We start from the raw sequence: 24,202 nt of genomic DNA on the forward strand, positions 1-24,202 counted from the left end.
TTATTCATTTATCCATTTTATTTAGTTCTGTGATTAGACTCAGCTTTATGTCTAAGTGTGATGCCCATTGTGACCCACTCTTACCCTGTAGAATAGATGTTCAGGTTTGGGGAGTACATTTGTGTTTTACTCTGCGTCTCCCAGGTACATGTGATACATGATGATAGATGCACTTGTATAAATGGGGGTGTGTGTGCCCACATGTACACCCCCTGTGCGATCGCTCGTTCCCTTTCTAATATTTTAAGTTCTTGATTATCAAGTTTCAGAGCTCGGGAGCCGTTTTTGAAGTTAACAGGCCACCAATAGGTGTGGAAGTAACCTTAGTTATCGATTTGTTTGTTTTTCGGCTTCCCTAAGAAGGCTCGCGCCATTCACTTGAACTGGCTAGAGTAGTTTATTTTGTTTTGTTTAGTTTTGTTAATATGTGGGTCAGGTTGACTTGGGGAGGGAGAGCTGGGTTGGGGACAGAAGACCTTACAAAAACTGATTACCAATATGCAAGATACTATGAATGATACCACCAAGGTGAAAAAAAGACCTCACTTTTTCCAGTTGGAATGTGCGTGGAGTAAATAATCCAGTCAAAAGAGGAAAGGTTTTATCCCATCTTAAAACACTGGCCTCGGATATTATGTTTTTACAAGAGACCCATCTGAATAATAAATCACATGGCAGGCTCAGGGCAAAGTGGATAGGTGAGATCTATCACTCGGCTTTTTCTTCCAAAGCAAGAGGTGCAGCAATCTTAATTAGAAAGGGTGTACCTTTTTTGCAGAAAAAAACAATAACCGATAAAGAGGGTCGCTATGTTATAGTGATTGGAGAGACTCAGAATATCTCCCTCACCCTAGTAAACATCTACGCACCTAATACTGATAACCCTGTATTCTTTCAGAAAATGTTTGCATTAATTCCAGATATGTCACAGACTAATTTGATAATCGGAGGAGATTTTAACACCGTTTTGGATGCATATCTGGATAGATCCTCCACAAAGACACCTCCCAGAAATGCCTCAAGTGAATTCTTAAATACATATATAAATAACGCAAATATCCTAGACATATGGCGGATGATGAACCCCTCTGGTCGGGACTATTCATTTTATTCACCTGTGCATAACTCTTACAGTAGGATAGACTATTTCCTAGTTGACGCCAAACTGGCACCTTTTGTAGTGGATGCTCGTTATCATAGTATTGTGATTTCAGATCACAGTCCACTTTCCTTTTCAATATGTTTAGACCATTTAGACAAACCGCATACCTCTTGGAGACTAAACCCTCACCTACTTACAGATAAAATATTTCGTGAGTACCTAAAAGATCAAATTTCATTTTATTTTGAGATGAATGATATCCCAGAGACTTCTCCTTCCACTCTCTGGGAGGCGTTTAAAGCCTACATTAGAGGTAGCATCATCTCATTTGAAGCATCAAGGAAGAAACAAAACATGTCCAAATTGAAAGACCTGGAAGGACAGATCAAAGCAATGGATCAGGAAAATGCTCGATCCCCATCTACAGTTCTGCACAGGAAAATAACAACATTAAAATATGAATATAACCAAATTGTGTCTGTGAAAATAAGTAAAGCATTCCTGTATACCAGACAAAGGTTCTTTGAATTCGGAGATAAACCACATAAATTATTGGCTCGTCAACTCAGAAAAATGGAGAATGATAGGACAATAAATAAGGTAAAAGCCTGTGATAACAAAATACTCACAAAACCCAAAGATATTAATAACAGGTTTCTCGAATTCTACACAGATTTGTATACTCCTAGATCCACCTCAGAGCCCGAGATTATTAATATGTTTTTAGATAAGTGTAATCTACCCAGGTTAGGATTTGAAGATTGTAAATCGCTAAATGCGGAGCTCACAATCCAAGAGGTTCAATCTGCTGTTGCCTCATTAAAGGGTAATAAATCACCAGGCCCTGACGGACTCCCTGGAGAATTATATAAAACGTATAGTGAAAAGTTATCTCCTTATTTGTTGAAGGTATTTAAACACGCTCAGGAAAGTGGGGCTCTACCACCGACTTTAACTGAAGCCTGTGATCACTGTAATTCATAAGAAAGGGAAAGATCCACAGGAAGTAGGTGCATATCGCCCTATTTCACTCCTGAATGTTGATGGGAAGCTATTTGCCAAATTGCTTGCTAACAGATTGAGCCCCCTGCTGGAGAGATTAATCCATCCTGACCAGACGGGTTTTGTACCTAACAGAAACTCTACTTTCAATTTGAGACGCCTTTTTAATATCATGTACACGAAAAGAGAACCAAACTCTGATCTTGTTATACTTGCACTCGATGCTGAAAAGGCGTTTGATCAGATTGAGTGGCGATATTTATTTGAAGTTCTCAATAGATTCAATCTCGGAGATGTTTTTTTATCACTAATTAAACTTATCTACAAAAACCCTACAGCCCAAATCCTAACTAACCGAACACTATCCTCCCCATTTAAGTTATGTAGGGGGACGAGGCAGGGATGCCCCCTCTCCCCTTTAATCTTTGCTCTTGCTATTGAGCCGCTGGCTCAAAGTATTAGACTTGACCCTCAGATACATGGGTACACCACTAAAGGAACAGTTAGCAAAATATCATTGTATGCAGATGATATTCTTCTTTATTTAACACGTCCACAAATTACCATTCCGGTACTTTTAGATAAAATCAATTTATTTGGCACTTTTGCAGGATATCGGATTAATTGGACAAAAAATGTCTTAATGCCAGTCCACAGGGATGATCTGACGTTCCTGATTAATTTTCCATTTAAAATCTCCTCGGAAAATCTCACCTATTTGGGTATAGAAGTGACAAGACAATATACTTCTCTCTTTCAACTAAACTTTTCTCCCTTAATAGAAAAACTACGGTCTAGGTTATTGTTCTGGGATACTCTCCCAATTTCGATGATCGGGAGAATAAATGCGGTTAAGATGGTCTTACTCCCACAGTTACTATATCTTTCAAAATATTCCAATATTCCTTAAAAAAACTTTTTTTAAACAACTAGACTCCTTAATTACTCCCTTTTTGTGGGGACACAAAGCTCCCAGAATAGGTAAGAAATATCTCTGCAAGCCTAAATCTGCAGGAGGGTTAGCACTTCCAAATTTCTTGTTTTACTACTGGGCCTCAGCGATCAAGACTTTTACTTTCTGGCTAAACACCACAAACTCACCACCTAATTGGCTACTGATGGAACAGGAGGAATGCCATCCATATTCACTGGCTACAATTCTATTAGCACCAACCAAGGTCAGTAGATTATTATATAACAACAATCCTATTATTCATAATATGATTTGTATCTGGAAACAAATAAAATCCAGTTGTAATCTTAAATCCCTATCCTCTGCATTACCCATAGATAGAAACCCCACTTTTGCCCTGCCTGGTTTGGTTGGAGCCTTCTCTAAGTGGAATCAGAAAGGTGTTAAATGTATTAAAGATCTGTATATACAAGGTGTACTTGCCTCGTTTTCTCAATTACAGCAGAAATTTGGATTGGAAAATAATAATTTCTTTCAATATCTGCAAATCAGGGACTATATACGTAGGCATTTGGAGGATTTTCAGACTGAACCCAAAACATTAATAGATGAGTGTCTGGAATTGCCAGTAAATGAACCAAAATTGATAACACGTATCTATAATAATCTCCTGTCATTAAGTCCTCCCCCTGCCCATACACATAGACACAAATGGGAGAAAGAATTTGGCAAACCGATCTCAGAGGATCTATGGGACAGTGCTCTTGAGAAGATCAACACCTGCTCACACAGTGCAAGACATTGCCTTATTCAATTTAAAATTATACACATGCTCCACTTCTCAAAGGAAAAATTACATAAAATTTATCCAGAAGTATCACCTGTGTGTGATAAATGCAAGTCTTCCGTTGCAACCCATCTTCATAGTTATGTACTATGCCCTAAGATTTCCTCTTTCTGGTCTGGGGTTTTTAACATAATGTCCGAGGTTATGAAATTTGTGATAAAGCCAGAATCCATTCTTATTATTCTTGGGGTGTCTGAAACCTTTAAAAAATTAAACAAAACACGACAATGTTTTATTTCATATGGTCTTATAATAGCAAAGAAAATGATCCTTATGTCATGGAAGAGTGTGAACACACCAACAGCTAAGATGTGGCTAGGGGAATTAACTAATACACTCCACTTGGAAAGAATTCGATATGTTCTAAAAGACAGACTCCAACATTTCGACGCAACTTGGCAACCTCTCATACAGTAGCTTGCTAATGCTAACCCAACTTGATACCTGATCTCCTATAAGCATAGCAGGGTTCTTGTGATATTTTCCTTGCGGGTCTTCTCCACGGGGTGGGGGGGTGTTTTTTTTTTTTTTTTTTGTCAACCTGTTTCTGTTGTCTCTGTTTAAGCGTTCTGTAATGAATGTTTGTTTGTATCCTTGTATTATAAAAGCTCAATAAAAATACATGGGGAAAAAAACAAAAAAACTTAATGAGTTAATTGGATGTGACAGGCGTGACAGGTGAACTCTAGTTGACCCCTGGGTCACGAGGTGAACTCTAGTGACCCTTGGTCATGAGGTGTGGGGGGGGGGGGGGGGGGGTGCTAAAGGGGAGAGGGGGAGGAGGGGTAAGGGGGAGTGGTGTTAGGGGTGGAGTTACGGATTAAGTCTAAATATTTATTGAGAGATTGTTTAATTACAGAATAGGGAAAGTTTAAGTTTTAGGAGCAAAGCTGACAACATTTTAAGTATCCTATGAGTTACGAAAAAAATAGCTGTTTGACAGCTTTGCAGACCCTCATATAATATAATAAAGTGATTAGGTCATGTAAAGCCCGTGACTTTGAGAACCAATGAGATGATAGAAGGGTGGATGGGTTTAAGAACAATAGTTGATTGTTCTTAAACGTCGCTGATCCTCTCCCCTGTAGGGCAAATATATAATAAAAGTTGGTTATTCTCAGAATAGAAAGAAAAAAAAAAGTGACCGTAGGTTAATAAGGATATCCTGTGAGTAGTCAATATGCACCACTCTCCGCTAATAAACTTGGGTTTAAGAAAAATAGTTGATTGATAACGTCGCCGATCCTCACCCCTTTAGAGCAAATATAATACAAGTTGGTTATTTTCAGAATAGAAAGAAAAAAAAAATGCACCACTCTCCTCTAATCAACTAACTGGGGTCGATTCATACAGGGAGGCTGTGAACAGGGTTTCAAGTCATGAGAATGTTCCATTGTTTTACCACATGACCATCAAGTATGAATCATGTGTAGCTAATTTTAGGAGGGGTGGGGGAGAAAGAAACAATCTATGTTAATAGCATGCGCATGTCCATCTATGCGTTGACCCTCATACTTTGCTACTGTGCTTCTAAAAGATTTATTTCTCTTCAGTTGCACAGTGGAAAGAACATTTTCAGGAACCATGTTACTCATCCTTGTAACTTACTAAACATCTAATTAGCTATGTTCAATATGATCTGCTGTATCGAATGCAATTTGTTATTAATAAAGGTAATCACATAGGAGTCTGCATACCTATTAACTAACCCAGAGTGAATAAAAGTTTTTAAAAAATAAAATCCTCTTCTGATGACATTGAGGGTAGACAAAGCATACGCTTCATATAGTGAGGCTGTGAACAGAGTTTCAAGTCAAGAGTATGCTCCATTGTTTTACTTCATGAGCACCAAGCATGAATGGTCTGTAGCTAATTTTAGGAGGGGTGGTAGTAAGGCTGGAGAGAAAGAAACAATCAATCAGTTGAAAAAGAAATGACTTCCTAAAGCATGTTTCCTTTACACTTCAGCTGTCTCTTCTCTTCATCGTATGTGTTTATCAGCTTCCACATCCCAGAGCAGTTTATGCATGACTGTTGGTTGCATGCACACGTCCAGCAGCCTTGTTACGAAAGTCTCATCCCATGGTCTAAGAGACAAGACAGCCACAAGTGGGAAAGGTCACATGCAAACATTCAGTTGAATAAGACACAGAGAGTGCGTCTACTCTTCTTTTTCTTTTTTTTTTAACATCCATCTAATTATGACATATTAGTTCATATGAGATAAGAAACATAATGAAAAAAACAAAAAACTCACTTCTTTGACAGAACAATGTGATAATTTCACCCTGTTTCTTACAGAAATCAAAGTAATTATGTAAAATGTTAAAAAAGGTTATTTGAGAAAACCCCTGAAACAGGTTCATATGCACAAGGAGCTGTTAATATAATCTCACACCAACAGTATATCTGCATCTCCACCGGACAAGAGTAACATGTGTATGTTACTCCTCATACATTATGTTACTTTGCTGCTTAAAGATTTATTTGACTTCAGTTGAGCAGTGTAAAGAACATTTTCAGGAACCATGTTACTCATCCTTATAACTTACTAAACATCTAATTAGCTATATTCAATATGATCTGCTGTATTCATTGCAATTTATTATTAATGAAGGTAATCACACACACACACACACGCAAACACACATAGCCAAAGACAAACAACTAAGTTTTCAGGAGTGCTGACCGTTTTCTAAGTGTTAAATCTCAGGGAAACTTCATCCGAGAGCAAATACTAAACCAGACAGATTTGTCAGCCTACTTCAAGCAGGCTACTTCTAAATAGGAATCAGCACACCTATTAACTAGCTCGGAGTGAATAAAAGTTTTAAAAATGAAAAAACAAACAAACAAACAAAAAAAACCTTATTCATCCCCTGTGCTGCAACAGCAATGGTAGGAATTTTCCTGAGTGACTATGACTGTTGTACAACAACCCAGAAGTTGATCTCCTAGGGGTGTTTAGAGTTGATATTAAGAGTTATTTAAGTTTTAAAAAATTTAATAAAAAATTTGAAAATTAAAAAAAAGGATGTAAAAACCTCCTAACAACATGCAAATAAATAAACTACAGTCAAAATAAAGTTTTCAAACAGAGTGCAACATGTTCCTAAAGCACCTGAGCACCAAGTTACCTGCGAAGTGATCAGAACTGATCTCAAGTGTAAAGAGATAGATGTTCCCTTGTGATTAATTAAAGTCAACAATTAATAAACTTCAGAATTTGATTTTCCACAGTGGGGAAAATGATCACCATCACCTGTATGAATGAATGAACAGTTTAGTCACAGAGGCACTAAGTATGTTCTCATGAGAACAGGGTACAGCCAAGTGATTTGGCAACTACAGACTTAGAAAAAATTGATTTGGAGCTAGTGGTAAGTCCCTTTTCCAGCAGGGTCAGGTTCTCAGCGGTCACCCTGAGAACTACCAATGTCTGATTCCATCTTTTATTCTGAGATCTCGTGAATGTCCAGTTAAACATTTATATTAGATACGTGTAACAGATAGTTAGATGTACAAGTCATATCCTGCATTTGCTGTTACTGGCGAGCTGTTAACTCAAATATGAACTAAATTTTCATGGCAGCAAAAGACTCCAGCGCGCACACACACACAGAAATGTAGTCAAGAGTTATCTTTCCACAAAACCTTTTAAGGGGTGCATTGCAATTGTCCAACCAGGAACTGTAGAAAATAAGCCAACTTTCTGATGAATCACACTGAAGCCACTGTAAAGTTTTTTTGTTTTGTTTTTTTGTTGTTGTTTTTTTTTTACAAGCATAATGCCTCACTGTATAAAACATGTTTAGTGCGATAAGTCAAAGGTGAAAGTGGATAACATTAGAGTCTGCTCTTAAAAACTTCAATAAAACAATTCACATATACTCCTGATAAAATAATGTTACTATTGCAACATTCCAAAATATTGGACCTGAATCTGACTTAATGTCTGATTGTAGTTAAGCTGTTAACCAGCAAACAAGGCCTGACTTCATTTAGCCTTAAATACTTCAGACTCTGCTCAATCCATCCTTCATTTGAAATCAAAACACAATAACCTGGCTTTGTGGTAAGATTCAAACACGAACAATTGTTCGATTTGATGAGTAAACACACGAACAAGTGAGCATGCAAAGAAAATATACTGATCTCCCGGAGACTCAGGATTAAATATAATAAAAATGATCAAAGTCTCATCTTTCTTGAACTGTTTAAGACATATTGGTTACTGCCTCAGCTCCGTTTTGTGTTATTTTTCTGATAGTTTAAGCGCCACGAAAGATTTGATTAAGCTGAAATTAAAACTCCATGCTTTAGGTCTGCATACAGACCTTATAAATTGTAAATTTTGTGTCCACCAAACTCTTTTATGCTCTGAGATTTTACATGAATGTAACCTTAAAACGCCCTGCTAATATTATTCTTAAGCTTGATTCGTAAAAGATTTTGAACCCGAACACCTTTCTTGATCTTATGTGCTAATGATTTGTAAATCTTAAATTAACTTAAGCTGAAGGCGCTAAACAGGTTCTTTAACCCCATTTCCCCACCTTGGTTTATTTAAGACAGCTATGTATTTAAAGCTGCCGTCGGCAGGTTTTCAAAATTCTGAGTCTAAAGTTGGAAAATTGGAACTGATACAACTTTCAGTTCCCTCCCCCTCTGTGGACGAGGTTGTGCACACCAGTTTGCGGGCACACAAGCTGGGGGCAGACTCACGCTCAGCATGGTTGGTGACTGTTTTGCTCAGATAATGGATAAATAATAAATCTAACGTGATTGGTTAAAAACAGCCGGGGTGCTCGATTTTTGCAAGCACGATTACAGGCTTCAGAGGGAGCTACAGAATTCGGGATTTTTCCTAAACAGCCTATTTAATATTCTACTACCAGAATCCCATGACAGTTCAAGCTAATATGACTAAAGAAAAAAATTTAAAAAAAAGTTGCAGACGGCAGCTTTAACTTAAACGGAATACCGGCACACACTCGATTCTTGTCTGGAATAGCTACGGACAAAAGAAGAAAAATAAATAAATTGGCATACAAAATCTTGGTGATGGGTGAGGACAATGAAGACAGGCAATATTTTGCAGACAATGAAAACCAAAAATATATATGTAGCCTAGGTGTCTCTTGCAACTGCAGTAAAGGTAATATTTAAAAAGCGAAACGTTATTTAATTTAACTAAAAGAGGGCAGGAGGGCTAAATTAACCACACAATATTAAATATTCTGCATCTAATGATTCAATTCTCACATCTTTGAATTAATACTCGTGCAGAGTTCAACACATGCATGGTGGATAGTGCGATGGTGATAATGGTTCTACTGAAACAGAACATTTCATGACACAGAAAATGTATCCTAAATTGTATATCCAACCAGCATGAAAATTCCATCCACTGTAGATGATGGCAGCATTATCCAGTGTTTCAATCTTATTCTACTTTTTTATTACCATTATCATTATTTTTTTTAACCAAAGACAAACTATGCCTTTCATCAAATTTAAAAACTAGATTGGATACAAATTAGCACTTTCACCAATTGCAGTCTAACACAACAATCTAAGGGAGGTAGATTCATTTCATTTGGGGTGCCTCTGAACTACCCTATGTTCAGCGCACAAAAATATAATGTACTATCATTCGCCTCTCTAATTCCCCGTAGACGTATCCTCCTACATTGGAAGTCACCAATTGGTCCAGGACTGCATACCTGGATAGAGGATATGATGTTATTCTTAAAACTGGAAAAAAAGTCAAATTTTCTTTAAGAGGATCAGTTGAGAATATTTTCACTACATGGCGGCCTTTCCTCTTTTATTTTGACAAAGTATCTGCAGTTTCCAACCCGTAATTTTTAGCTAAACTTGTAAAGTACTAGCCATAGATTAGAGCACATTATATAGACTATAAAATGCTTAGGTTTGCTTGGGTAAAATTATAATTACAGACCAATGGGGGTGGGGAAGGTGGATGGGGTTTCTTTTCTTTTGTGCTTGTTTTATGTGTGTGTGTATGAAATAGAAATAGATATTGTAATTCCTTCTCCTGTGACACTGATTTTGGGTTTACTGAGAATCTGTCCTACTAAACAAATGAAATAAAATAAAAATAAATAAATATATATACATATATATATTTATATAAATGTCTCTTCCTGATAGCTTCTTGATTTCTTTAAAGTTCTACATTGATGTTGTATCTTAACAACAGCAAAATCATTTTTTAAATCCTAGCACTCGTAAGAACATATGCAGCCGTTCTCTTGACATGACATTTAATTAGCATACCACTATTTAATTTCTGCACGTTTTAAGCTTTGTATCCTCTTACATTATTAACACTATATGTGAAATCTCGAGTTTAGGGTCAAAGAACAAGATATGGTACCATCCCTGAACAGGATGACACACAGTGATGCACACGAAACAAGAGATGCAGAGTTGTAATGTGTTACTTCACTTGTTGTATCATAGCTATGCTGTAATTGTAAGACCAGTCTAACAGTTTGTGTGTAATTTCATTACATTTCAAACTTCCCACATCATGTCACACTATGTTTAGTGCGGATGTGGGGAGGTCAGATATTAAGAACAACAGGGGTAAACTAGGATTCTTTTATCTTAGTCGACCCTCAACACGTAAAGTTTACTGATTTATATCCATTGTTGGTCTCTCCAGATAGTAAATTGACATTCTTTATTGGAAAGTCTCCCTATACCCAACTTCTGAAATGAATCTATCCTCCCTTAGATTGTTGTGTTAGACTGCATTTGGTGAAAGTGCTAATTTGTATCCAATCTAGTTTTTAAATTTGATGAAAGGCATAGTTTGTCTTTGGTTAAAAAAAATAATTATAATGGTAATAAAAAAGTAGAATAAGATTGAAACACTGGATAATGCTGCCATCACCTACAGTGGATGGAATTTTCATGCTGGTTGGATATACAATTTAGGATACATTTTCTGTGTCATGAAATGTTCTGTTTCAGTAGAACCATTATCACCATCGCACTATCCACCATGCATGTGTTGAACTCTGCACGAGTATTAATTCAAAGATGTGAGAATTGAATCATTAGATGCAGAATATTTAATATTGTGTGGTTAATTTAGCCCTCCTGCCCTCTTTTAGTTAAATTAAACAACGTTTCGCTTTTTAAATATTACCTTTACTGCAGTTGCAAGAGACACCTAGGCTACATATATATTTTTGGTTTTCATTGTCTGCAAAATATTGCCTGTCTTCATTGTCCTCACCCATCACCAAGATTTTGTATGCCAATTTATTTATTTTTCTTCTTTTGTCCGTAGCTATTCCAGACAAGAATCGAGTGTGTGCCGGTATTCCGTTTAAGTTAAAGCTGCCGTCTGCAACTTTTTTTTAAATTTTTTTCTTTAGTCATATTAGCTTGAACTGTCATGGGATTCTGGTAGTAGAATATTAAATAGGCTGTTTAGGAAAAATCCCGAATTCTGTAGCTCCCTCTGAAGCCTGTAATCGTGCTTGCAAAAATCGAGCACCCCGGCTGTTTTTAACCAATCACGTTAGATTTATTATTTATCCATTATCTGAGCAAAACAGTCACCAACCATGCTGAGCGTGAGTCTGCCCCCAGCTTGTGTGCCCGCAAACTGGTGTGCACAACCTCGTCCACAGAGGGGGAGGGAACTGAAAGTTGTATCAGTTCCAATTTTCCAACTTTAGACTCAGAATTTTGAAAACCTGCCGACGGCAGTTTTAAATACGTAGCTGTCTTAAATAAACCAAGGTGGGGAAATGGGGTTAAAGAACCTGTTTAGCGCCTTCAGCTTAAGTTAATTTAAGATTTACAAATCATTAGCACATAAGATCAAGAAAGGTGTTCGGGTTCAAAATCTTTTACGAATCAAGCTTAAGAATAATATTAGCAGGGCGTTTTAAGGTTACATTCATGTAAAATCTCAGAGCATAAAAGAGTTTGGTGGACACAAAATTTACAATTTATAAGGTCTGTATGCAGACCTAAAGCATGGAGTTTTAATTTCAGCTTAATCAAATCTTTCGTGGCGCTTAAACTATCAGAAAAATAACACAAAACGGAGCTGAGGCAGTAACCAATATGTCTTAAACAGTTCAAGAAAGATGAGACTTTGATCATTTTTATTATATTTAATCCTGAGTCTCCGGGAGATCAGTATATTTTCTTTGCATGCTCACTTGTTCGTGTGTTTACTCATCAAATCGAACAATTGTTCGTGTTTGAATCTTACCACAAAGCCAGGTTATTGTGTTTTGATTTCAAATGAAGGATGGATTGAGCAGAGTCTGAAGTATTTAAGGCTAAATGAAGTCAGGCCTTGTTTGCTGGTTAACAGCTTAACTACAATCAGACATTAAGTCAGAACCAGGTCCAATATTTTGGAATGTTGCAATAGTAACATTATTTTATCAGGAGTATATGTGAATTGTTTTATTGAAGTTTTTAAGAGCAGACTCTAATGTTATCCACTTTCACCTTTGACTTATCGCACTAAACATGTTTTATACAGTGAGGCATTATGCTTGTAAAAAAAAAACAACAACAAAAAAACAAAACAAAAAAACTTTACAGTGGCTTCAGTGTGATTCATCAGAAAGTTGGCTTATTTTCTACAGTTCCTGGTTGGACAATTGCAATGCACCCCTTAAAAGGTTTTGTGGAAAGATAACTCTTGACTACATTTCTGTGTGTGTGTGCGCGCTGGAGTCTTTTGCTGCCATGAAAATTTAATTCATATTTGAGTTAACAGCTCGCCAGTAACAGCAAATGCAGGATATGACTTGTACATCTAACTATCTGTTACACGTATCTAATATAAATGTTTAACTGGACATTCACGAGATCTCAGAATAAAAGATGGAATCAGACATTGGTAGTTCTCAGGGTGACCGCTGAGAACCTGACCCTGCTGGAAAAGGGACTTACCACTAGCTCCAAATCAATTTTTTCTCAGTCTGTAGTTGCCAAATCACTTGGCTGTACCCTGTTCTCATGAGAACATACTTAGTGCCTCTGTGACTAAACTGTTCATTCATTCATACAGGTGATGGTGATCATTTTCCCCACTGTGGAAAATCAAATTCTGAAGTTTATTAATTGTTGACTTTAATTAATCACAAGGGAATATCTATCTCTTTACACTTGAGATCAGTTCTGATCACTTCGCAGGTAACTTGGTGCTCAGGTGCTTTAGGAACATGTTCCACTCTGTTTGAAAACTTTATTTTGACTGTAGTTTATTTATTTGCATGTTGTTAGGAGGTTTTTACATCCTTTTTTTTAATTTTCAAATTTTTTATTAAATTTTTTAAAACTTAAATAACTCTTAATATCAACTCTAAACACCCCTAGGAGATCAACTTCTGGGTTGTTGTACAACAGTCATAGTCACTCAGGAAAATTCCTACCATTGCTGTTGCAGCACAGGGGATGAATAAGGTTTTTTTTGTTTGTTTGTTTGTTTTTTCATTTTTAAAACTTTTATTCACTCCGAGCTAGTTAATAGGTGTGCTGATTCCTATTTAGAAGTAGCCTGCTTGAAGTAGGCTGACAAATCTGTCTGGTTTAGTATTTGCTCTCGGATGAAGTTTCCCTGAGATTTAACACTTAGAAAACGGTCAGCACTCCTGAAAACTTAGTTGTTTGTCTTTGGCTATGTGTGTTTGCGTGTGTGTGTGTGTGTGTGTGTGTGTGATTACCTTCATTAATAATAAATTGCAATGAATACAGCAGATCATATTGAATATAGCTAATTAGATGTTTAGTAAGTTATAAGGATGAGTAACATGGTTCCTGAAAATGTTCTTTACACTGCTCAACTGAAGTTAAATAAATCTTTAAGCAGCAAAGTAACATAATGTATGAGGAGTAACATACACATGTTATTCTTGTCCGGTGGAGATGCAGATATACTGTTGGTGTGAGATTATATTAACAGCTCCTTGTGCATATGAACCTGTTTCAGTGGTTTTCTCAAATAACCTTTTTTAACATTTTACATAATTACTTTGATTTCTGTAAGAAACAGGGTGAAATTATCACATTGTTCTGTCAGAGAAGTGAGTTTTTTGTTTTTTTCATTATGTTTCTTATCTCATATGAACTAATATGTCATAATTAGATGGATGTTAAAAAAAAAAGAAAAAGAAGAGTAGACGCACTCTCTGTGTCTTATTCAACTGAATGTTTGCATGTGACCTTTCCCACTTGTGGCTGTCTTGTCTCTTAGACCATGGGATGAGACTTTCGTAACAAGGCTGCTGGACGTGTGCATGCAACCAACAGTCATGCATAAACTGCTCTGGGATGTGGAAGCTGATAAACACATACGATGAAGAGAAGAGACAGCTGAAGTGTAAAGGAAACATGCTTTAGGAAGTCATTTCTTTTTCAACTGATTGATTGTTTCTTTCTCTCCAGCCTTACTACCACCCCTCCTAAAATTAGCTACAGACCATTCATGCTTGGTGCTCATGAAGTAAAACAATGGAGCATACTCTTGACTTGAAACTCTGTTCACAGCCTCACTATATGAAGCGTATGCTTTGTCTACCCTCAATGTCATCAGAAGAGGATTTTATTTTTTAAAAACTTTTATTCTCTCTGGGTTAGTTAATAGGTATGCAGACTCCTATGTGATTACCGTTATTAATAACAAATTGCATTCGATACAGCATATCATATTGAACATAGCTAATTAGATGTTTAGTAAGTTACAAGGATGAGTAACATGGTTCCTGAAAATGTTCTTTCCACTGTGCAACTGAAGAGAAATAAATCTTTTAGAAGCACAGTAGCAAAGTATGAGGGTCAACGCATAGATGGACATGCGCATGCCATTAACATAGATTGTTTCTTTCTCCCCCACCCCTCCTAAAATTAGCTACACATGATTCATACTTGATGGTCATGTGGTAAAACAATGGAGCATTCTCATGACTTGAAACCCTGTTCACAGCCTCCCTGTATGAATCGACTCCAGTTAGTTGATTAGAGGAGGAGCTGCAGGAGTTTGGATCAAACTGAACATTTATTTTGCATTCTTTTCACTTAGTTTCTGTCCGCTCTTAGTTGTGTAAAGTTCCTCCTGAAGCAGCTCATCATCATGTGTTTTCCATCCGACCTCAGCCTGACCTGTTTTAGTGTCCACTCCCCTCTTGTTTTATCCACTTTCACTTGAGTTAGCACAACATGCTGCAGTCAGGTCCACTGCCCCCTGCGTCCCAAACACCTCTTTAAACCAACCAAACCAGGCCGAGTTCGGCAGCATTTGGAGGTCCACATCAAAAACGCCATTACATTTGAAGGTAATGCCATTGCATTTTAGATTAAAGATATACGTGCACACGCACACATACAAATGTGTATCCTTATGTATGTTCATGTGACTTGTTTGTCATTGTCTAACATAAACATTTTCTTGACTTGCTCTTAGATAAGAAGATCTGCTGCTGCAATTTGACTTGTAGGAATGGGGGACATTATCATCGTCCCATCTGTGACACAACTGTCCTTAGGACAGACATGGAAGCGCATGTAAAGTCTTGTTCCATACAACAAACATCCACCTCAGCTGCTGCCCAGTCCAATCCGAGTCAAGATTCATCCTTCTTCTCCCTGCAACCAAGTCCATCTGCATCCCCATCTCCAGAGCTTCTCGTGCAACAATCAATTCAAACATCTTCCATCATCCACTCCTCAGCAGACACACAATTGTCATCTCATTTTATTTCCTCTTTTGTTGAAACTGAAAAAGGTTGAATGTCCCCTCTGTTCACTAACTTGCCATCTGAAAAACTTGGCCAAACATATGAAATGATGTAACTCAAACCAACCATTTAAAGAGTGTCTGTGTGGATGCCAAATATGTCATTTCCACAGTCCAAAAAGGAGGGCATGGCTTTTCAGTCCCAATACACGTACAGGACAAAACCTGGGGCCAAGTACACAAGGTGCAGTGTGAGTTGGAAGATTGCAAACAGTACTCTTAACTTTCACACACTGCGAACACATCCGTTCTTTACAATGCTGCACAGATATAGCCACAGAAGAATGCCTCAGAGAAGATATGTTAACAGAAATGGTGCACTTAAAGTTTTTTTGTGATTAAAAAAAGTCAACCTGCCTTTAAAGGCAAAAATGTGCACAAGCAGCACATGTCCCTCTCTGTGTTGAGGTATTATTTGTGGAAAGCTCAAAGCACTTCTGTTTTTCCATCCATGAGCCAACTTTGCACTATTACAGTCGCATTTGGGAGGATATTTCACTGCACATTGTACTGTGTATGATTGTGTATGTGACAAATGAAACTATCTTGAATCTTGAATCTTTGTAACGCACAATTCCTCAGCAAACACATGGCATTGCCCTTATGCCAAACCAAGGATGTCATGTGTCCACAACAATATCAGCAAATGGCATTTATTTCAAACGAACCGGGATGTGTTCAGAACAGAAGAAACCATCTGGAGCGATCCTGGAGCCATTCAAATTCATATTTCACAACATTGACGACATGTTGAGATTTTGTGCAGAAGTAGTAGACAAAAACAAAAAGTTTGGGCCTATTGTGAATGTCTCACTGAGTAAAGGTCTACAGAACATTTGATCATGTTTTTTTCTTTATTTTTATGCCTTTAATGATAGGACAGTAGGAAGACATGCAGCAAAGGGCCGCTCAGTGCGGGACTTGAACCAGGGCCAACTGCGGCGAGGACTGTAGCCTCTGTACATGGGGCGGCTGCTTAACCAACTACGCTACAGACCGCCCCAGAACATTTGATCATGTTGTGACTTGGTATGTTTTTGATGTTTTCTCATTGATCACTTAATAATTTGACTTGGATGATACTGTAGATATCAAGAGTTAGGGTAGTATTTAGTGGTATTAAGGTGTTCCAGCAGCACATCAACATAATTAGCATAGACAAAGAACCAAACATGAAATTTATGGTCATTAAGAATAAATTTACAGAAAAATACAACAGAAAAAGTAATTGAAACAAATGTATAGAAAAAGAGCTGTCCAATAAAGTCAAAATGAAATGATAATGAAACGGCAGTGACGTACTCTATGGTACACAATAAAATGTATAGGCCAATGGCATCTTATGAGATGTTGGCTTATGAATATGAGTAATAGCTTAAGAGAAAATGTGCACTGACCAAACAAAAGTTTACTGTACAAATAAAAACAATATACACAATAGACCGGGAATTGATAGATTTTATGTCATACTGTTTACTAATTAATTAATTTGTGAGGAAAACGATTAAACCGGAAGTGCATTCGCGATTTTATTTTGAAATATACGCCGTGCATTTCCGAGCCTGACAGTGGAGGTCTGCCATTATGAGGAGAGGGAAAACTGGCGGCTTTTTCCGGGTGGTACTGCACTCTAGGAGCGCCAACAAAGCAGTGCAGAGCACGCCGAACTCTATGGTGGTACTATGAAATCCACCTTAGATCCAGCCATTGCTTTGGATATAATTTTTTTATATTTTTTCATTTTAATTTTCCTAAAGGCAGGATAAATGATCCTTTCAAACGGCACTTGGTTTGATTTTTTTAGACTCACTAGATTTGTTTAAAATACACATTTATTGTCAGTATTGCATTCCGAGTGACGTCACGCATGTGGCATCACTTTACGGCATGGTCTGTCCTAGCGCTGAGCTAGCAGAGAGGTGTTAACTCAAATAGTTACAGATTTCAGCACAGCCCTTTTACATACTCTCTGACTAGCCTCTGGTTTAGCTTTGGTTGTTGTTAGCGGCACCAGGTTAGCACTCTGGCACAGTGGACGAGAGCCGTAAAGCAGCCGGTCGTAATCAGCCGTGCGTTCTTCAGATTCCGTTAGCTAGATGCTAGCAGATACTGACTCGCAAATGCCAGACCTGTAAGAAAACAGAAAGCTATAACTCCCAGGTTATTGTACTTTCGATATGAATCCACATCCCTCTGTCAGAAATCACAGTATTATTTTCAGGTTTCAGTCGCTAGCGGGGACATTTTTTAAGTTATTAGCGCCAGCCCTATGGAAAATGGTCATTCTGCACTCGCTCGCCAGCGCCCCCAGAGAAAATCAACTGAACTGCAGCCAATTTTTTTTATAATGGGGCGAATAGGAAGTGGAACGGCTGTCTGTAAAAGGGCTGTGGGTCTGCAGCCAGGACCTCTGGGCCGGAACTCCACCCTGTGACCCCGGAAGCAAACACCGCAGCCGGCCGCTTGTTTTCTCTGTGTGGGACTCAGCTGCTGGACGGTGTGTTAGCGTGTCTGAGCTGAGTATCTGAGTGTGAGCAGTAGTGATGGCAAAATGAGGCTTTGTGAACCAATGAGGCTTTCCAGCCCAAAGGTTCGCCAAAAGGTTCATTAGGGCCATTTCAGACCAGGGCGGCAAAGCGTGGCGGAACGGAAGCGATTTTCACCGGCGGAGGTGAAAATACATGGAAACAGATCTGTCCTTGCACACCGACGCGGCGGTAGTCGGGCGGTAGCGGCGCGGAGACGCCTCCGTCCCGCGCTGCTTTTGGAAAATAGAACTCGAGCGGAATTTGGACGGCAGCGGCCGGCAGCGGCCGGCAGTGGCCGGCGGCGGCCGGCGGTGTCCCGTTGAAATGAATGGGGAATGCAGACAGGGCTGGTGCAGAACTACCGCGGCCGCGGACTGTCCGGTGTGAAAAGCCAAGTTGAACACACCGCCTGATAACCGGCGTTAAGACTGCCGTCGTTTCGCTGCCGCCACGCCACGCTCTGGTCTGAAATCGGCCTTACCCGAAGCCTCATTGAAACGGTCTCTCTAGTGACACCTGCTGTGCAAAAGGAATATATGACAGACTAAATTAACCCTGAGTTAGAGCATCCTGCAATATAAAATAAACAACTGTTGTCACTGTGTCTCAATGAAAATAAATGTGTGAAAACTGCATATATGGAAGTATTATTGAGTGCTATGGTGTTGATAACTCAAATGAGATATATCAATGATGTACACTGACTACAGTGCTTATGGAACTGGGAGTATGAAAGTGCTTATGGGACCGGGAGTCAGGAATAAACTGTAACAGAGCAGTATGGGCAACAAGACAAGTATAAGTTATTGGTTTTTATTTTAAAAAAATGTGTGTCAATAACGTTGCGGTTTAATATGCCCAGAAGAAAAAAGAGCGACAACAACTACCGATAACTATGTTCTTCTCTCGTAAAAACACACAGTGCACCGCGGGCTTTAGAAGAAAAAAAAAACGCTGAGTCAGGATGCAGCGGCTCAGTCAGAAGAGCAGTGAAATGCACGCGAGTCACTATTTGTCCTACTGTAGCCTACTTTGTATTTTTTTTTCATAATCATTTTTCATTTTCTCCCGTTCTAATCCAATGACTCGGGTCGCGGTGCTGATCTCCGCAATTTGAAGCCTTCAGTTCGTATTGATTAAAATTATTATTTTACAGTACAGTAGTTATTTGTAAAAAAAAAATAAAGGTTACTACTTCACGGATTTCGCCTATCACGGGTTCTTTTTGGAACGTAACCCCCGCGAAAAACGAGGGTTCATATCCTATATAACTATTCTAACACTATTCTAACCTAATTACGATATATTCTAATGCAGTACAATAATAATAATAGATGATATGACTGATATAATAACTGAACTTAACCACTAACTCTGATACAACCAACGCACACTCTACCTCTCACCAATACCAAACGCCAACTCAAAACCCTCGAAGTGCCGCGAGGTTCAGACCCTTTTTAATGCGATAGTGACGCTCAAAATGAATGGAGACATTCATTGTCCGTGAAATATTACACATTATAGCTTTAAGTATCAATCAAGTTGCTTTTTTTTTTTTTTTTTTTTTTTTTTAAATCACCACTGTACTAAAGACACTGGCACAAAATAACATATTACTGCTGCGAGCAGCGGCCAAAGGAGCCGGTGTTCTGTCGATTTCTCCTACTCGTCGAGAAATGCTACCTTGTGTTTTTGCGCATGCGCGCGCATGCGCGCGCATGCGCAGAGACAATTTTCTAAGTTTTCGTTGTCCCGCCCATCATTTTTTGCTACCCTTTCTCCTACTAAGGTAGAAGAAATCGAGGAGAAATTTTTCATTCGTTTTCGTTTTATGTAACCATTAAAACCTCTGTTCTAGTTCTCCTTCCTGTCTTGTCATTCGCCATATGATTTTTGTATTTGCGACACTTCAGGCTTTATTTAGGTGACTCTGCTCCATCATTGTCAAGAATTATTTGAGAAGGGGTAGCATTATTTGACAGGGTCATATTGCCCTATCAAAATTTGCTACCCTCTTAAAAATTGATTAGATAATGTTATGAACATGCTGCCAGTCATCCTACAGTGGCAGTGAGGAGATACGTTGTCTTACAAGAATGATTTGAGAAGGGGTAGCATTATTTGACAGGGTCATATTGGCCTATCAAAATTTGCTACCCTCTTAAATAAATCAATTTCATTACACTTTTTATAATTACACACATGACAGACAAAAACGCTTACTTTATGACTTTATTTGATATACAGAGGTAGAAAACCATAAAGTAGCATTTTTTGATAGGGTAGCAAAAACCGATAGGCGTGTCTATCGGTTTTTGCTGCGGTAGCATTTCTCGACGAAGTAGGAAAAATCGACAGAACACCGGCGGTGGTGGGCATAGCCCAGACGAGCCATGGTGGACGTCCTTTATTTTCATTTCTAAAATGTGGCAACCCCAGCTGGACCACAGGTCCGTAACATGAGCTGAGTTATGCGTGGAGACTGCATCCGTGCAGAGAAGTGGAATAAAAACTTTGTTTTTCAATGAAATTTGGGAATAATCGCGATCTCAATGTTGACTTTCTTTTTTTTAAATGCTCGTGATTATCACGGCAGGCCTCGAGCGGAGGACGTAAAAGCCGTTGAGGCTAACAGAAAGTGGATTGAGGATGAGGCCCGTTAAAGGCCAACAGAACCGGAGCGGAGCTCAGAGCTGCAGCCCTGTTCCTCCACACAGCCTTACTTACCCACTTTGTGGAGCTTTATTTGCGGTTTCCAGCTGATATCCAGCAGTCTGCGCTGACGGCCGATCTCTTCCTCGTACTGGACGATGGTTTTCTCAAACTCTGAGAATATTTCTTCGGCGGCAGCAGTTAGTCGCTGGCTGATAAACTCTCTCAGATGCTGAACTGAAGACATTGTTGCTGCTCACAATCAGAGATTCACCTCAGACACGCTAACACACCGTCCAGCAGCTGAGTCCCACACAGAGAAAACTGGCGGCCGGCTGCGGTGTTTGCTTCCGGGGTCACAGGGTGGAGTTCTGGCCCAGAGGTCCTGGCTGCAGCCACAGATTCTATAATAGGACAGATACGCCACTCACCCAGAGTCCTCAGAGATGCGACATGGAAAGCAGCCAAGACATCTTCGTTCCTGAGGGACAACCGACTGAGATTCACTGAGGACCTGTCCAAGGATGACAGGGAACGACGCAATAAACTGTGGCCCATGATAGACAAAGCTCGCAAGGAGGGCAAACCAGCTTACTTCGGTGGAGGTCGTGGCTTTATCAGTGGAACTGAAGTCTTCCCTCCTTCATGCTCACCTAAACCTTAAAAATGATCATTTCGCGAATTCTTTTACACCTTGAGCCTGGTCTACACTCTGCTTTCACTTTTAGTTCCTTTTTAACATTTTATATTCACCTTTAGTCAATATATAATTTAGTTATAAAGACTTACCTTGTTCTTGGTGTAAAAGTCTAAAATACTATAGTTAAACCAAAATAGATAGCAAAGTGCTATTTTTCCCTTGTTTTTTTATGGTAATTATTTAGTCAGGCTATTTACCGCTTTACTACTTAAAGCGTGCAGCTCTCGGTCCCCTTTCTTTGTTAACACACCCTTTAAAAGTTTAGATCTTGTTCTTTATTCTTTGTTATTCTTATCAAGTAACTTTGTCCGTATCATTAGTATCTCTCAACCCTAGGGGGTTAAGACAAACAGCTAAACGCAAAGCGTCATTCTTATTTGCCAAACAACTTAAAACAGATTTTTGTTTCTTTCAAGAGAGTCATTCTACATCTACTGACAGTAATTTCTGGAAATCACAATGGGGAAATGAAATGTGGTTATCTCACGGATCTGAGCGCTCCGCTGGTGTCGCTACACTTAAAAATATTTTTTCTGGAACTATATTACATACTGATTGCGACACCCTAGGTCACTACATCTGCTCAGTAATTGAATGCCTTAACAATACCTTTATTGTAGTTAACCTATATGGTTATAATAATAAAACGGAAAACAACAAACTATTTGAATCTTTAGCAGAAAGAATTACTTCATGGCTCTCCAAATACCAAGACTCAATCATTTTAATTGGTGGGGACTTTAACATTGCCTTAGACAATACGATCGAGAGATGGCCTCCAGGGCGGCGGACCTCATACTGTGACACTTTAAAACATTTTATGGAGAAATTTAATGTTATAGATATATGGAGAGAAAAATTCCCAGATGACAAAATCTTTACATGGAGCAATAAAACAGGATCCAGACAATCCCGAATTGATTTTTGGCTCATTTCCAAATGTATCAATAAAGACAACATTGCTGTCAACATACTTGCCACCCCTCTGACTGATCATAGAGCTATTCACATTAGCATCCAAATTTATACTCCTGATAATACACCTAATAAATGTGCTTACTGGAAACTAAATAACTCTTTGCTAAAGCATGAAATAGTTAAAGCTCATATTAATAAATTAATTATTTATTATTGGAAGAAGGCTTACAAGGAAGGGTCTTTCTGCAGCAATTGGGAACTTTCCAAATTTGAAATTGGCAAATTTTTAAGACGATATGGAAGTCAGATTTCTAAATTGAAGAAAGCTGAAGAGGAAGAAGTCATAAGCAAGATCACCTCCTATTACCTAAAATCCCCAGAAGAAGTTTCGGAGGAAGATAAATTAAATTTAATAGAACAGCAAAATAAACTGGATGCCTTATATAAACACAAGGCTGAAGGCGCCTTTATTAGATCTAGGAAACGATGGCTGGAAGAAGGAGAACAAAATTCTGCTTACTTTTTTAGGCTTGAAAAATACAGATCAAAAATAAACTCTATTTACCAACTAAATATCAATGACAGTATCTCCAAAAATCCTAAGCAAATTGCAACTTTTTGTGCCAAGTTTTACTCTAATTTATACAGCTCAAAATATAATAAAGAGATTTCAGTATCATTTCTTAACAATATTAAAAATTTAAAACCTATTGCTGTAGAAGATAGAAACTACTGTGACAGCCCATTTACAGTGGAGGAAATTTCTAAATGCATCAATGCACTGAAGGCCAATAAATCCCCCAGCACAGATGGTTTATCTGCTGAGTTTTATCAATCCTTCTCTAATCATATAGCTCCATTTCTCTTACAGGTATTTCTAGAAAGTATAGAGAACAACACTCTCCCTCCTACCCTCACTCAAGGCCTAATAACACTCATTCCAAAACCAAACAAAGACCCACTCTTTATTGATAATTGGAGACCTATATGTCTGCTCAATAATGATTATGAGATTATGGCTTCAATATTTGCTAACAGAATTAAAGAGGTTTTGGATACAGTTATTGACGAGACACAGTCAGGCTTTATGAGAAACAGACACATTTCTAACAACATCAGACTTGTGCTAGACTTACTTGATTATTCATATTTGGTGCCTGATGATAGTTTTATTCTTTTCCTGGATTTTTACAAGGCCTTTGACACAATCGAACATCAATTCATTTTTCAATCCTTGGAAGAATTTGGTTTTGGCCTTTTTTTTTTGTAACGCTGTCAAAACATTATACTCCAATTGCAACAGTGCTATTAAAATGCCAAATGGCACCACCCCTAGATTTGACCTAAAACGTGGCATTCGCCAAGGATGTCCCATTTCACCATATTTATTCTTACTTTGCTCTCAAATCCTTACAACTCATGTTTCCAGTAGTCCTGTACAAGGAATCAGCATCGCTAATAAAGAGCTTATAATCAGCCAGCTGGCTGATGACACCACAATATTTCTAAGGAATGCAAACCAGATTACTCTTGCCTTAGAGGTGGTTAATGCTTTTTCCAAGGCCTCCGGTTTATTTTTAAATTTAAAAAAATGTGAATTGCTAGCAATTAAAGATTGTACTGCTAATGTTATTTGCAATATCCCTGTTAAACAAGAAATTACTTATTTGGGAATTTTAATCTCTAAAGACCAAAAGTTAGGAAGCTCCTCTAATTTTACACCAATTATACAGA

The 24,202-nt window shown here is 38.3% G+C and overlaps 1 protein-coding gene across 1 annotated transcript in view; it reads right to left on the reverse strand.

The window, feature by feature from the left end:
- The window catches only part of LOC142369300 (uncharacterized), a 63,300-nt gene extending 42,121 nt beyond the window's left edge, over positions 1–21,179 (reverse strand). Inside the window, exon 1 of the mRNA XM_075451638.1 lies at positions 20,926–21,179. Coding sequence (XP_075307753.1) covers positions 20,926–21,097 — 172 coding nt within the window. The 5' untranslated portion in view covers positions 21,098–21,179. The remainder of the gene's footprint in view (positions 1–20,925) is intronic.
- Positions 21,180–24,202: the final 3,023 nt, after the last annotated feature.

This window comes from Odontesthes bonariensis, chromosome 19, assembly GCF_027942865.1.
Source record: "Odontesthes bonariensis isolate fOdoBon6 chromosome 19, fOdoBon6.hap1, whole genome shotgun sequence".
Taxonomy (NCBI): domain Eukaryota; kingdom Metazoa; phylum Chordata; class Actinopteri; order Atheriniformes; family Atherinopsidae; genus Odontesthes; species Odontesthes bonariensis.